Genomic DNA, 13,076 nt, shown 5'->3' with positions numbered 1-13,076 from the left:
TCATGCAAATTAAAACACCTCTGAGGTACCACCTCACACCTATCAGAGTGGCAAATATAACCAAAAAAGGGAAAAGATTGGATGTTGGAGGGGATGTGGGAAAACTGGGACACCAATGTCCCACCAATGTCTACTGGTGGAGTTGTGAACTGATCCAACCATTCTGGAGAGCAATTTGGAACTATGCCCAAAGGGCTATAGAACTGTATATACCTTTTGATCCAACAATACCAGTGCTAGGTTTATATCCCAAAGACATCCCCCAAAAGAGGAAAAAAAAACAATTTGTACAAAAATATTTCTAGCAGTTCTTTTTGGGGTGGCTAAGAATTGGAAATCAAAGGAATGTCCATCAACTAGGGAAAGGCTAAAGAAGCTGTGGTACATGATGGTGATGGAATATTATTGTGCTATAAGAAATGACAAGCAGGATGATTTCAGAAAAGCCTGGAAAGACTTAGATGAACTGATATATAGTGAAGAAAGCAGAACCAAGAAAACACTGTGCACAGTGACGGTAATATTGTTCGATAAAGAATTGTGAATGAACATAACTATTGCTAGAAATGCAATGATCCAAGACAATCCCATAGGATTAATGGTGAAGCATACTATTCACCTCCAAAGAAAGAACTAAAAAGTGATTGAACACAGACTGAAGTATGCTATTTTTCACTTTCATTTTTTCTCTTATTCAAGTTTTCTTCTACAAGACAACCAATATGGTCACATTTTACATAACTGCATATATATATATAACCTATATCTGATTGCTTACTGCTTCAGGGAAAGGGGAGGGGAGGGAGGGAATGAAGGATAGAATTTGGAATTCAAAACTATAAATAAAAATGTTTATTATTTTAAGATAGATGGACAGATAGGTAGATAGACAGACAGACAGACAGACAGACAGACAGAAACCAGAGTTGGACATAGAAGAGATTATTTGGGTGAGGGAGAAACTAGTGATGTTGTTGCAGAATTATAATAGGAAACCATTTGGTCAAACTCATAACCTGAACTCGAGTCTCCACTCGTTGGCATATGCTCCCTGCAGTGAAGAATGAAACAGATAAGGAATAAATGAGTGAATGCAGAGCTAGACACTGATGAAGCACCTACTATGTGTTGGGCACTGTGCAAAGCACCAGGAACACAAGAAAGAGGCAAAAGGCAGTCCCTGCTCTCAAGGAGATTACCATCTAATGGGGGAATACAATAAACAGACATATACAAACAAACTGTATACAGGGTAAGTAGGAAATAATTAATGAGGGTTGGGAAGACTTCCTGTAGGAAGGGGGATTTTAGACGGGACTTGAAGGTAGCCAGGGAAGCCAAGAGGCAGAGATGAGGAGAGAGCCAGAGAAAATGCCCAGAGCCCAGCAAAGGAGGGTCTTCTTTGTGAAAGAGCCAGAAGGGCAGAATCACCAGGTCAAAGAGCACAGTTAGGTATAAGAAGCCTGGGAAGGCAGGAGGGGGAAGGTTCTGAAGGGCTTTGAATGCCAAACAGATCCTGGAGGCAATAGGGAGCCACTGAAGTTTACTGAGTAGGGGAGTAACACAATCAGACCTGTCCTTTAGGAAAATACTTCAGTGGCTGAATAGAGGATGAACTGCAGGGGAGAGACTTGAGGCAGCGGAGCACCAGCAGCTACTGCAACAGTCCAGAGTTGGGATTCAAGTACTGGTAGCAAACCAGGGAAACCGGCCTGATTTTGTGCTGTAGTGAGCGTCTGCTGGAGTTTTTCCTCTAGACCCATCTCAATGACTGTCTTTCAAAACTTGTGAAGGAAGAAACAAAGGGCATCGGGACCTCACTCCAACCCACACAGAGGCTGGCGCTGCCTGCTGAATCAGAGATGACTTGGGGGCAGGACCCCACGCCCGTGCGGGGTTTCTGATAGAAAAGGGGAAACTGAGAATCTGCTCTGCATCCTCACCGGGAGCAGGCCAGACGTCTGGAGGGGATCTGCTCCTTCTTCCCAGTGGGTTCACTGCTGCGTTCAGAAGTTCTGCACATTCTCTTGTACTGTTGTCATATTCCACTGGGAGGCCCATGATCCTTAGCTCGTCCGCCTGCATCTTCTCTTCGAGACTGGCAGGTCCTGCTTGGAGGTTGGGCAGAAGTTCTTCTGGTGTTACTGCTTTGTGTTTCCTTTTGCTGGCAGCATGGGAGGAGGGTGAAGTGTGCTCCAGGAACTCAGCAAGGGCTCATGGGTTTTTTAAACCGTGTTTTGGATTCTGGGTGTTCTAGACCATGGGGAAGCTGCCTTATCTTTGGTGCAAAATTTCTGTTTTAGAAAAGCCTGAAAGGTCAAGGAGATCAGAGAAAATATCTAGTCCGCTCTCTTCAGGGAGGGGGGTTTCCAAAGGTTCAGGCAAGGGCTAAGTTGGATTCAATGGCCTATAAAATGATGTAAACAAAGTCAGCCCAAGGAGGATGGAACGTTCTCAAGAATGAAATTGAGAAGGCATGAGCAGATAGGACTTTAATGAGGGACAAAAGTCTGGCACGGCATCGCACACGGAAGGCACTGAGCAATGCAAATTTGTAAAAAATAGATCCTGTGGAAGAAAGGGCAGGGAACTGAGGATGAGTTGCAAAAAAGAGTACCATGGTCCTGGAGAACAATGTTGGGAATGCTCGCAATGAACTGAGGCCAGAAATCAATCAAAGGGCTTTTTGTGCTCTGCTTTCTTCAGGTAGGTGAGGAGCAAGGGACGGATGAAGGCTGCCCATGTGCAGTGACAGGGAGAAAGCAAAGGTCATCCGTTCTCGTTTTCCTTCTCGTGTCTCCTTATCTCTCCTCAGAGTCCCTCGCTTCCTTAAAGATGCAGCTCAGCAGGTAGATTTCAGAAAAACCTGGAAAGACTTACACGAACGGATGGTGAGTGAAATGAGCAAAACCAAGAGAACATTATATACAGAAACAGAAACACTGTGCGATGAGCAACAGTGACTGACTAAACTCTTCTCAGAGGTGCAATGATCCCAGACAATGCATGAAGGTAAATGCTTCTCCACCTCCAAAAAAAGAGTGACGGAGCCAGAATGCAGATCAAAGCAGACCATTGTCACTTTTTTTTGGCTTTGATTTTGGTTCTGGTGTTCTTTCTTTCTTGTGGTTTTTCCCTTTTGTTCTGATTCTTCTTTTACAACATGACTAATATGGAAATGTGCTTCCTATGATTACACATGTGTATCCTATATCAAACTGCTTGCTGGCTTAAGGAAGGGGCAAGGAAGGGAGAAAGGGAGGGAGACAAATGGGGAACCCAGAATCTCACAAAAATGAATGTTGAAAACCATCTTTACATGGCAGCTCAGGCACCATCTTGGTACATCCTCCAGAGGCCACACACACCTGTTTGTATTCACCTGATGCTTATGCTGCACATCTTCTTGTGAGTCCCTCTTATCTTCCCCACTAGAATGAAGGTTTCTGGGAAGCAGGGATGGTCCCATTCTTTGTTCTTCTATTCCAGCACAGTGCCTGGCCAGGAGGGAAGTCCTAACAAATCCTACTCGAATTGTGACCTGCTAACCCTCTCCTGTTGACCTCTGGGAAATCCTGAAAGGCGTCTCTTTATTACAGTCCAGTGACCTTGACTTCTATTAACGGGCGAACATATTATTAAGGAGGAAGCACAAGTCAGGGTGGCCTCCTCAAACCCTAACACTTAGTCCTAGCCTCATCTCCTCATCTCCTCCTTTGACCCTGTTATGGCCACGCCCGATACAGAGATCTGAGGAAAACATTGGATAGCATTCACGTTACCTTTCCAAAAAGGCAGACAGAAATGGTATCAATGATGATAGTCAACTGGATTTGGAACCCGCTTAATGGCTGGACTCCCGGAGCAGTCATTAATGGATTAATGTCCATTTTTAGACTATTAGGAGAGGGACTCCGCACTCTGTCATCGGGTTCTGTGCTGATCTCACATTTCTAACAATAACTTAGGTCAGTAAGGATGCTTGTGTAATTTGCAGACTGACACGGTTAGGAGGATTCGTTCACACACTGAACATCAATTAAGATCCCACAAGATGGACAGTCTGGATAAGGGTCTCTGAACATTTCTTGGGTCATGGACCAGTTTGGCAGTCTTGGCAGTTTGGAAGTCAGATTGCTTTAGAATCAGAATGTTTTTAAATGCATGAAGTGAAAGAGATGGGGTTACAAAGGAAAGTGATCATATTCAAATGCACTTACCAAAATATTTTTTAAAGAGTTCCCAGACCCCCAGTTAAGAGCCCCTGTGCCATCCCAACTAGCCAAATCGAATCTATTATTTAAAAGGGACGAATGAATGGCTACACACTTGGGTTCCAAAAATCCACTCCAAAAGTCAAGGATGAAGGAGGCACTGCCACATAACAACACCTCTGGAAAAGGAATGGAGATTTAGTGGACTTCTGATTCAATCTGACTCATCGGTGGGACATGGTGGCCAAAACCTACTTTGATCCTGGACAGCAAGGAGCTCGGACTAGTGCAAAGAACACCAGGCCTGAAGCCCGTAAGAATCGAGTTCAAACTCTGCCTCGGACACTAAAAGCTGTGTTACTCTAGGCAAATCCCTTCACCTGTCCAAGCCTCAGTTTCCTTGTCTGTAAAATGGAGATGATAGCAGCTCCCTCCCCGGGCAGTCATAAGATTAGAAGAGATAATAACTCTAAAGCACTTTTATAGAAATCTCATAATTGGCAATGAGACATGATGTCCAGAAAAGGGGAGGTCACCACCATGCTCTACTCTGCTCGCTTCAGACTAGATCTGAAGTTCCTCGTGCCTCATTGCAGGCCTGATCTCCATCATGAGAGAACAAGGGATGATAAGACTGAGGAAGAGAAGGCTTAGGACACAAATAAGAGGAGAAACAGCATTAGTTCACATTTTAAAATACCAGCAAAGTTCAAGACACTGGGTATCCCCTTAGCTCAGGGACAGGGTGTTTAGACTTATCTGAATAGAATTACATGGGCTAAATAAAACAGAGTACTTAAGGAAAATGTGAAACCACTTTGATTTTCAGAATGGAAAAAGCTCAAGTGAATGGCAAGGTCACACTCACATTTAACTCTATGATCCACAGCAGAGTAACAAACAAGAGGTCAAAGGTGACAAACAAACAGAAAGTCCTTCTGACGTCAGAGATGCCTTTCTTCTCCCGCCCTTCGTAGGACTCGATCCTGGCCATCAGCTGGCTGGGGTTGATGGAGTGGACATTGAGCAGAGAAGCATGCGAGCCCTGACTCCCACTGAGGGCATTTTCCAGGTCATCCGGCAGATGGTTCATCCTGGTGGTGTTAGTCTACAGGAGCCTTTTCCCAGCTTCACCATCACTAGCATTCAGGAACGATCTTTGGAGCAAAAGAAATGGAAATACAAAGTGAGTTGGCCTTTCCTTGCAGAGCCGCTTCTGAAATCTGGTGACAGGAAACCCGGGGGAAGGAGGTCTGATAACGAGACACCACATAAAGGACTCGCTTGGAAATTAAAGCCCAGGCCAAAGGTTCGATACAATGGGAAACAGAAAGGGGAAGAACTTCTGATTTTATTTTTCTTATTTACTCAAGAATCATTATGATATGTTGCTCCTCCAGCATAATCCCTGCCCTAGGAAAAGGTAGACTGGAAGCATTCGGCCTAGACTAGAGAGAAACACAGCCCCGGACTCTTCTGCCCTCACCACACTGACTCAGGAAGACACAGTGCTGTGGCAGAAGAAACACTGAGCAAAGTCCAGAAAGAAGGAAAGAAGGAAGAACTTGCTTTGTGGCAGACATCCTACAAATATTATCTCATTCGATCCTCCTAACAGCCCTGGGAAATAGGTGCTGTTATTATTCCTGTTACAGTTGAAGAAACTGAGGCAGATTTGCTCAAAGTCACATGGTAAGTGCCTGAGGCTGGATTTGAACTCAGTTCTTCCTGACTCTAGGCCCAGCATAGTGTGCAACGCAGCACCCCAAAGCTGGTTCCAGTAGGTGATTATTGAACAAATCCTTCAACCTCCCTGAGCCTGTTACCTCATCTGTACTGAACTTGTAACTTTCTGTAACTTAAATGCCATGATAAAATGCTGACTTTTTGTGGCAACAAAGAACTGGAAATAAAGCAGATTACTACTTTACTAGGGCAGAAATTGTAGTAAATGAATAGAATAGATTATTACTGCAGTCTAAGAAATGGCATATAGGAAGAATTCAGAGAACCCAGGAAGACTTATACGAACTGATGCAGAATAAAGTAGAACCCCTTCCCCCTAAAAAATAAACCCTTATAACAATGCAAACTAAAAGAAGAAAAATAAACTGAATGTTACTGGATCTCAAAGACATCCTAAGGAAATGTATTTCTCTTATTTATGGAGATGCAGGGATTATGAGCATGAAATACTGGAAGTACACGGTATCAGACATGGTTGATTTATTATTATAGCTATTGTGCTTCTTTGAGATCATTAAATTTAAACTAGAGTATTTCCAGTTCTAGAATTCTTCCTAGAATACATACAAGAATCTTGGTCATGATACCTGGATTTTGCAGAATTACTTCCCCTCCCCCCTTTCTTTTTTGTTCTTTGTTTTAAGGCTGGTTGTTGGCTGGTTTTGCAGGGTGGAAATGAGAAATTAAAGTTCTATAAAAACCAAAGGTGGAAACCTCTGACATACATAAAAGCTAGAGGCAGTGTCATCTTCCTAGTCAGAAGTCCCCCAGCAAAACAGTGTTTTCTCTTAGTCAACAAAAGCCTGGTTACCCAGACAGAACCGTCCCATAAAAAGAACCAATAGGATTTGCTCTGATTTACAAGCACGTCTTGACGTTTTCTCCCTCCTTCTCTGATCCCCTATGTCTGGGTAACCACAAATGTCTGCATCATCAAAGTCTGACCATCCTTGGGAGCAGAAAGGACACTTGCCCCCAGGGACACCATAGCATTCAGCAAACTCTCTGATAACTCCTTGCAAAGACAAGTACACACTGATCAGATAGTAAGCCCCACGAGAGAGAGTTAGGCAGAATTTCTGGTCAGACCAGTGAGATGCCTGTGCTTAGTGATGGGCTCCACCATGTAGAAAAAGGAAAGCCACTGGGTGGGTAGGTAATCATTTGGAGGAAGGCATTTACTCAAAATGAAAAAGACGTATTGGTTAAGCTTATCAGTCTACGGCATCAACATGGGTTTTCTACCATACAAGGAAACAGCAGAAATGAAGCCTGCAAGGTGCGTCATTCCTCCCACGTCCTAGTTCTAAGTGTGCTTGAGATGTAATCAAGTAGGCACCTACAACAATGGTTTACACTGCCTACATTAACTCTCCGATGGCAAAAGATTTCTTGCTGGGGTCAGCAGGACTGACTGGGGTTGACTTCTCCTATCCAGGTAGGATACATCTGAAGCTTCCTTTAGAGTCTGGATTCAAATAGGGGTGGAGCTCAGGGTGCCCTGCCTTGGCTTATGAGAACTACACCAAACAGTCAGCAAGAATGAGATGGGAGGCATCTGGGCCCAGAGCACGTGGGTCATGGGAAACCTCTCATACCTGCTCTGAAAAAGCAAGCGCATTTCTGACCGCCAGGAGTCACGGCCAAGATTCACGTCTTGTCTGTATTCTAAAAGAATGCCATACCTGCAAATACTCTCCTTTTAATGTAATTATCTTGAAGAAGCACAACAGCTATAATAAGAAGAGCTAACGCTTATATGGCATGGACTCTCTACCTGGCTCTGTGCCAAGCCCTTTACATTTATTATCACATCTGATCCTTACAACAATCCTGCAAGGTAGGGACTATTATCGTTCTCTGTTTTACAGATGAGGAAACTGAGGCAAACGGAGGTGAAGTGACTTGCCCAAGGACACACAGTAAGGTCAAGGGTCTAAAGCTGGATTTGAACTTCCTGACTCCAGGCCCCACATTCTACCCACTGAGCCACCAAGCTACACAAATGGAAATGAATAAAGGTGGTTAATGAAAGCACCTTGAAATGAATAATCACTATTGAAAAAGATAGCTTTTTAACCACAATCACATGATTAACAGTTCATTTACCTCCAATGTTTTTGTCCCTTGGCAGCCTCTGGGCTCCAGGTCAGTTCTGTGAAATGTTTGCTAGAACTGGCCCCTCAAGAAACTTCTCTGATGGATGGAAGCACTGCCCCCCCATCCTCTTTTACTTTATTTCTGCTACTCAAACTTCCTTCTGTATTCATCAATAATTAAGAATTGGACAACAGATCGCATCTCCCAGCCAAAATATTACACAATTGCTACCTTGTTTCCAGGGGAAAGTTTTTTTGAAGAGGAAGCAGTTTTGTTTCATTTGCTGAGACAAAGTAATCTTAGTTTGGGGCCATTAGGACAGTGTTTTTGCAAAAGTTTCCTTGGATGACTGCCATTCGTGTTCTCTCTCTACATGTCTTATCAGCTTGGAAATTCTATGGGGCTTCAGTGGGTGAGTTTGGGGAGCAGGAAGCAAAAATACCTGTGGAGACTGGCTAAACTTGGTCACCCTTTGATTCTTCATACACACTTTTGGGGGGCTGGGGCCTCAGGCAAATCATCTTAGCTCCCCGGACCTCTTGGTCGCTTATGGGCAATAGGAGGAGGCTGAATAAGGCGACGCCCACTATCCCTTTCTGCTCTGTGTCCAAGAATGATTTCCTAGAATAGGGTGTTATCATTTCAAGTAGACCCAACAATTTAGTCCCAGTCCTACCCCAGCTAGCCTGGAGGGGCTCACTGCAGGTGTGCATGATCATATCTGTGTCCACTTCTGGGCGTAAAAATGTTTATAAAGTATTTATAAATGTATGTGTGTGCGTGCATATCCCCAGGACTGCTAAGCCTGCCATTTCCCCCAGTTTCAAGAGGAGCAAAGCACTGACTCTGATTCCAAACACCATTCATCGCTCCTGTCCTTCCTCTTTTGCCAGACAAGTAATAAACAATGACGGCAATGATGGTCACCAGTTTTCATTCTCAGTCTCAGCAAATTAAATGTATCATTTTGAAGCACACGAGCAATCAGAAGAAAACACAAAAGCTACAACTCAATGAGGGAACTGACTTTAGTTCTTTGCCCAAGATTTGGAGCTAAAACAAAAAGCCCAACTCCTTCTGGCCTCGGTGAGATATCTCCAACATGTGGCCCGATATTAAGGCCAGCACATAAGCAGAAAGCATCAGGGCTGGGAGGTGTCCACCTCCTGCCGCCATCCAGCTGAGCCAACAACCTCGAGAAAAGTTGCCTAGCCTATGGCTTCTCTCATGTCTAAGCCCATCTTCCTGTAGAAAAAGTGGCCAGAGAGTCACAGCTAGAAGGGACCTGAGAGGCCTTCTAGGTAAGAACTGACAGATGAAGAAACAGTGGCAGAGGCAGGGTTGGAACCCAGCTTCGCTGCCTCCACAGATAAGCCTCTTTCCCCCAATCAGTGAAAACACAAGACAATAAAGAGACGTCACAGCTCAGAGACTTAGCTGGCAATAAAAGAAAGTCACTGTGCCAAGCACATGTTGGCTGTGAACAAACATGTTTATTTTGTAATCCATGCTCCACCACGACACGTGGATGGACCTGCCGAACTAAACTAACATGAACACAAATTTTTGATATAAAAGCGTCATTCCGTATTAGAAGAACACGCAGAGCCACGAACAGCCCCCGCCCATCGGGCTGCCCCATCTGCTGCCAAGGGCCCTGATTTTCTAGGTCGAATGCTACTCCAACTGATGAGAACCTTGGGGACTAGAACACATCATACTTCCCTAGGCATGGGCACTATCCATGCTATAAACAGTGAGAAGGGGAATTACCAGAGAGGCTGTTGGTGGTGCTCTAAAACATTCACACGGAAGTGTGACTGCCTCAGTCTAGAAGTTGTCTCCCAAAATGCAGAAGAAACCCCAGTCACGCCTGCCCCATTCCTCCCCAAAGGTCACCCATTCAGGGCCTTCCTCCCTTTCTGCTGACATTGCGAGGCATCAGTGGAAGACCATCCCATGACCATGGACCATTTCTACTCTAGGAAGAAGCTCCAGCCAGGTCTAACCACAGACTTCTCCACTGCCCTCTCTGGAACACTCATTTTCAACTGCTGTCTTCTGCATCTCACTGCCACAAAACAGTAATGGCCAAAGGTTGGTGTGTGGGTCTCGGAAAAGCTCCTTTAACGAACCTAAAGTTGTGACTGTCATTTCCCCAAAGCAATCCAGGCCACTCTCCTCTTGTTCCACATTGTCTGCCTGCATCTTCTATGCCTGATTTACACAGTATTAGACAAGTTCTATAAGTGGGCCGTCCAATGCCTGTTAAAATGTGAGCGCTAAACATTTTCATCCATTTGGCCTTAATAGTGCGGATGGCCAGGCCACAGATCTCTTCCAGGAGACTCTGCCATGTCTGGGGGCTTGGATCAATCAGCACATTATCCTCAAAAAGGAGGACTGGGAGGACCTTATCCCACGCACAGAATCCCACCGTGCCTTGGATTCTGTGCCAGCTCTTCTCCATCACTGTGGCCAGCACACGTCGATCGCCTTGTTTAGGCCACACCAGACGGCTACTGAACAAGGCTGTTCACATTGCCATAATTGTCAAAGAGTTGTCAGTGATTCTAATGGAGGAATGGGCAAGACCTTCCTGAAAAAGGATCTGGTCCTCACCTTCGTCAGCTGTAAAAGCTGGATTACAATGTTTCCAGTGCCTCCCTCACAGACCTGTGGTCAAGGTAAAATGAGATAGCACTTATGGAAAGAAGAAGCTAAAATCCAGGGTGCTACGCAGATTATTAGCAAGGCTTTATTTCTTCTCTAAGTCTAAGGCCCTGCAGAGGGAAGGCATACTGAAAGGGTGTAGAGATGGCCATCCAGTCTGACTCCCAAGCTTGATGGGATGGACATCTCTTTGAGAGGGAATGTGATGTACCGAAGAACATGCAGCCTTGGAGTCTGAGAACCTGAGTCTAAATCTCTTTTTTAAGGTGTGATATGGGCTAAATCCTACACCCCTCGAGTAAAATGAGGCATTTGGACAAGATGCTTTGTACTGAGTGAATCTCTGATCCTACATGAGGCCCATTGGTTTGCTAGATGGTAATAAATTTTGGTGATTATCCAAAGATTGACAGAATTCTGCACATAAGAGAGGGCTGTGGGCAGCCCCTGTGGGGTTTTCAGACATTTCTCCTACAAGGCTTTTCATCGGTCCTACCACAGACATTTAGCCTTTCAAAGTATCTTCTGTTTTACATTTGGTTCACCTTCCATTTGAATTTATAGCAAAGAATTGGGCAGTTGATTTTAGGTAGGAGCTCTTGAATATATTATTCGATTTAGTTATTACCCTGAACTGGTTGGTAATTTCACTTAGTAATTATCTCTAATGAAGATTTCTGTGTTTTTACATTATCCATACTTAGAGTTGTATTGTTTTTTAAAGGGACACAGCCATAAGAAAATCCAGCCACGTGATTTCTGGAAATGACCTGAATTTAGGGTTACTCACACTTCTTAAACTTTGCAAACAGCAGGATTCATTTGTCAAATAAGGGTATGTGGCAATCTCGACTTTCTTTAACTTCCTGAAGTACTTCATATTGTTGATGCTTCTCAGCGTTCAAGAATCTGGTACATTGCTCCATCCTGCTTCCCTCTCCACAGCAGCCATTCATCTCAATAATCACTGGTGACCTTTGAAACAGTCACCAAAAAAGTCCAGCTTTCCCCAAACTTTGCAAGGATATTGGTGAAGTGTCTGGTAGCATGGATGCAGCCAGCGCATGCTTAGCTCTGTGTGATGGTACTCTATTTTAATTTTCTTTTGGTTGAATTCTTCTTGTCCACAAGTTTAACTTTACATATTTTAAAATAATTTTAAAGTGTCTTATATTATAAATTACAGATGAGCAACTCATTCAAACTGGTGGAGGGAATTTACACACCAGATGTTGCCTATGCTAATAAAACCACAGATCTGTTCTTTGCAAAAACAAAGGAAGGGCCTCATTTTAAGTAGTAAATAAAATGCTCATTTTCCACAATTTATAAATTGGGAAATGGATTGAAAAGTTAATACCAACAAAACTAATAGAGTAATGTTCCCTCCACAGTGGTGCCATTGTTTTCCTTCTTTTTCTTTTTCTTGCCTAATGCTAAATTCGTATTGCCTTTAGAGTAAGAACCAAGCATGAAGTTTACCTTAAAATCTTTTCGTTTTGTACTTTGTAATTTTGTTATTCTGAACTTGTTTGTCCTTCTCAAAGACCAATGACATCATGAAAGTGATGTCTTGACTTGAACATGAATTGGATTTAAATGAGAAAGAGCTGCACCAAGTGTCAGCCTCATTGTCCCCTCCAGTGGCAGGACAGAAATCAAGACAACTGGCAATGGCCTGGCATTCTTTGATGTCTGACCAAGCTCTAAGTGCTCCGCCGTGCCCACTTCAGCTGCCTTCATGGCTGTTGGAACAATTTGTTCTCAACTGCCCATTCCGATGGGGGAGTCTTCTTATGCTTGGAGTAGACATCCCCCTGACTCACTTATCGGTTGGAGGCCTGTTGGTTACCCTCAGCTTGGTGTAGCCTGTGTGTTGAGACAGTTTTACTGGGGTGTGGCTGCTGTGTACGGTACAGCTTCTTGGAGCCACAGGTAAGAGCTGGGTGATGGGTGAAAACCAAAGACAGATGAGCAGTCCTCACAAGGGCTCAGCAAGCCCTCAAGCCAGAGGTGCAAAGCCCCAGTGAATGCCCCATCCACCCCAGGAAAATCACTTTAACCACTGAAAGGAGGACAGACTGGTGTTGGGAGAGACACTGAAGCAGGCAGACCTGCCAGCGGCTGTTGAATAGTGCGGGTATGAGGTGATGAGGGCTTGTACCTGGGTGTTGGCAATGTCAGAGGAAAAAAGGGGGTGTATTCAAGAGGTGCCACAGCTTAGATGGGGTCTGGGAGAGAAAGTGAGAAGTGCAGGAGAACTCCTAGGTTGGGAGTCTGAAGACCCTGGGAGACGCCATTGTCCTCCACAGTGATAGAGAAGTTAGGAGGGAGGAGGGTTTG

At 44.3% G+C, this 13,076-nt stretch overlaps 1 protein-coding gene across 6 annotated transcripts in view; it reads right to left on the bottom strand.

Moving 5' to 3' along the window:
* STARD3NL (STARD3 N-terminal like) overlaps nt 1-13,076 on the bottom strand; it is a 63,232-nt gene that overhangs the window by 33,392 nt on the left and 16,764 nt on the right. For 5 of the 6 annotated variants that reach the window (XM_043977975.1, XM_043977976.1, XM_043977978.1 and 2 more), the window contains one exon: nt 5,083-5,371. In XM_043977975.1, coding sequence (XP_043833910.1) covers nt 5,083-5,307 — 225 coding nt within the window. In that variant the 5' untranslated portion in view covers nt 5,308-5,371. Of the gene's footprint in view, nt 1-5,082; nt 5,376-13,076 lie in introns of all 6 variants that reach the window. The other variant, XM_043977977.1, reaches the window with a different exon arrangement.

This window comes from Dromiciops gliroides, chromosome 1 (genome assembly GCF_019393635.1).
Source record: "Dromiciops gliroides isolate mDroGli1 chromosome 1, mDroGli1.pri, whole genome shotgun sequence".
In the NCBI taxonomy this organism is placed as follows: domain Eukaryota; kingdom Metazoa; phylum Chordata; class Mammalia; order Microbiotheria; family Microbiotheriidae; genus Dromiciops; species Dromiciops gliroides.
The sequence above is the reverse complement of the archived record's forward strand: the minus strand, read 5'-3'. Positions and strand labels throughout refer to the sequence as shown.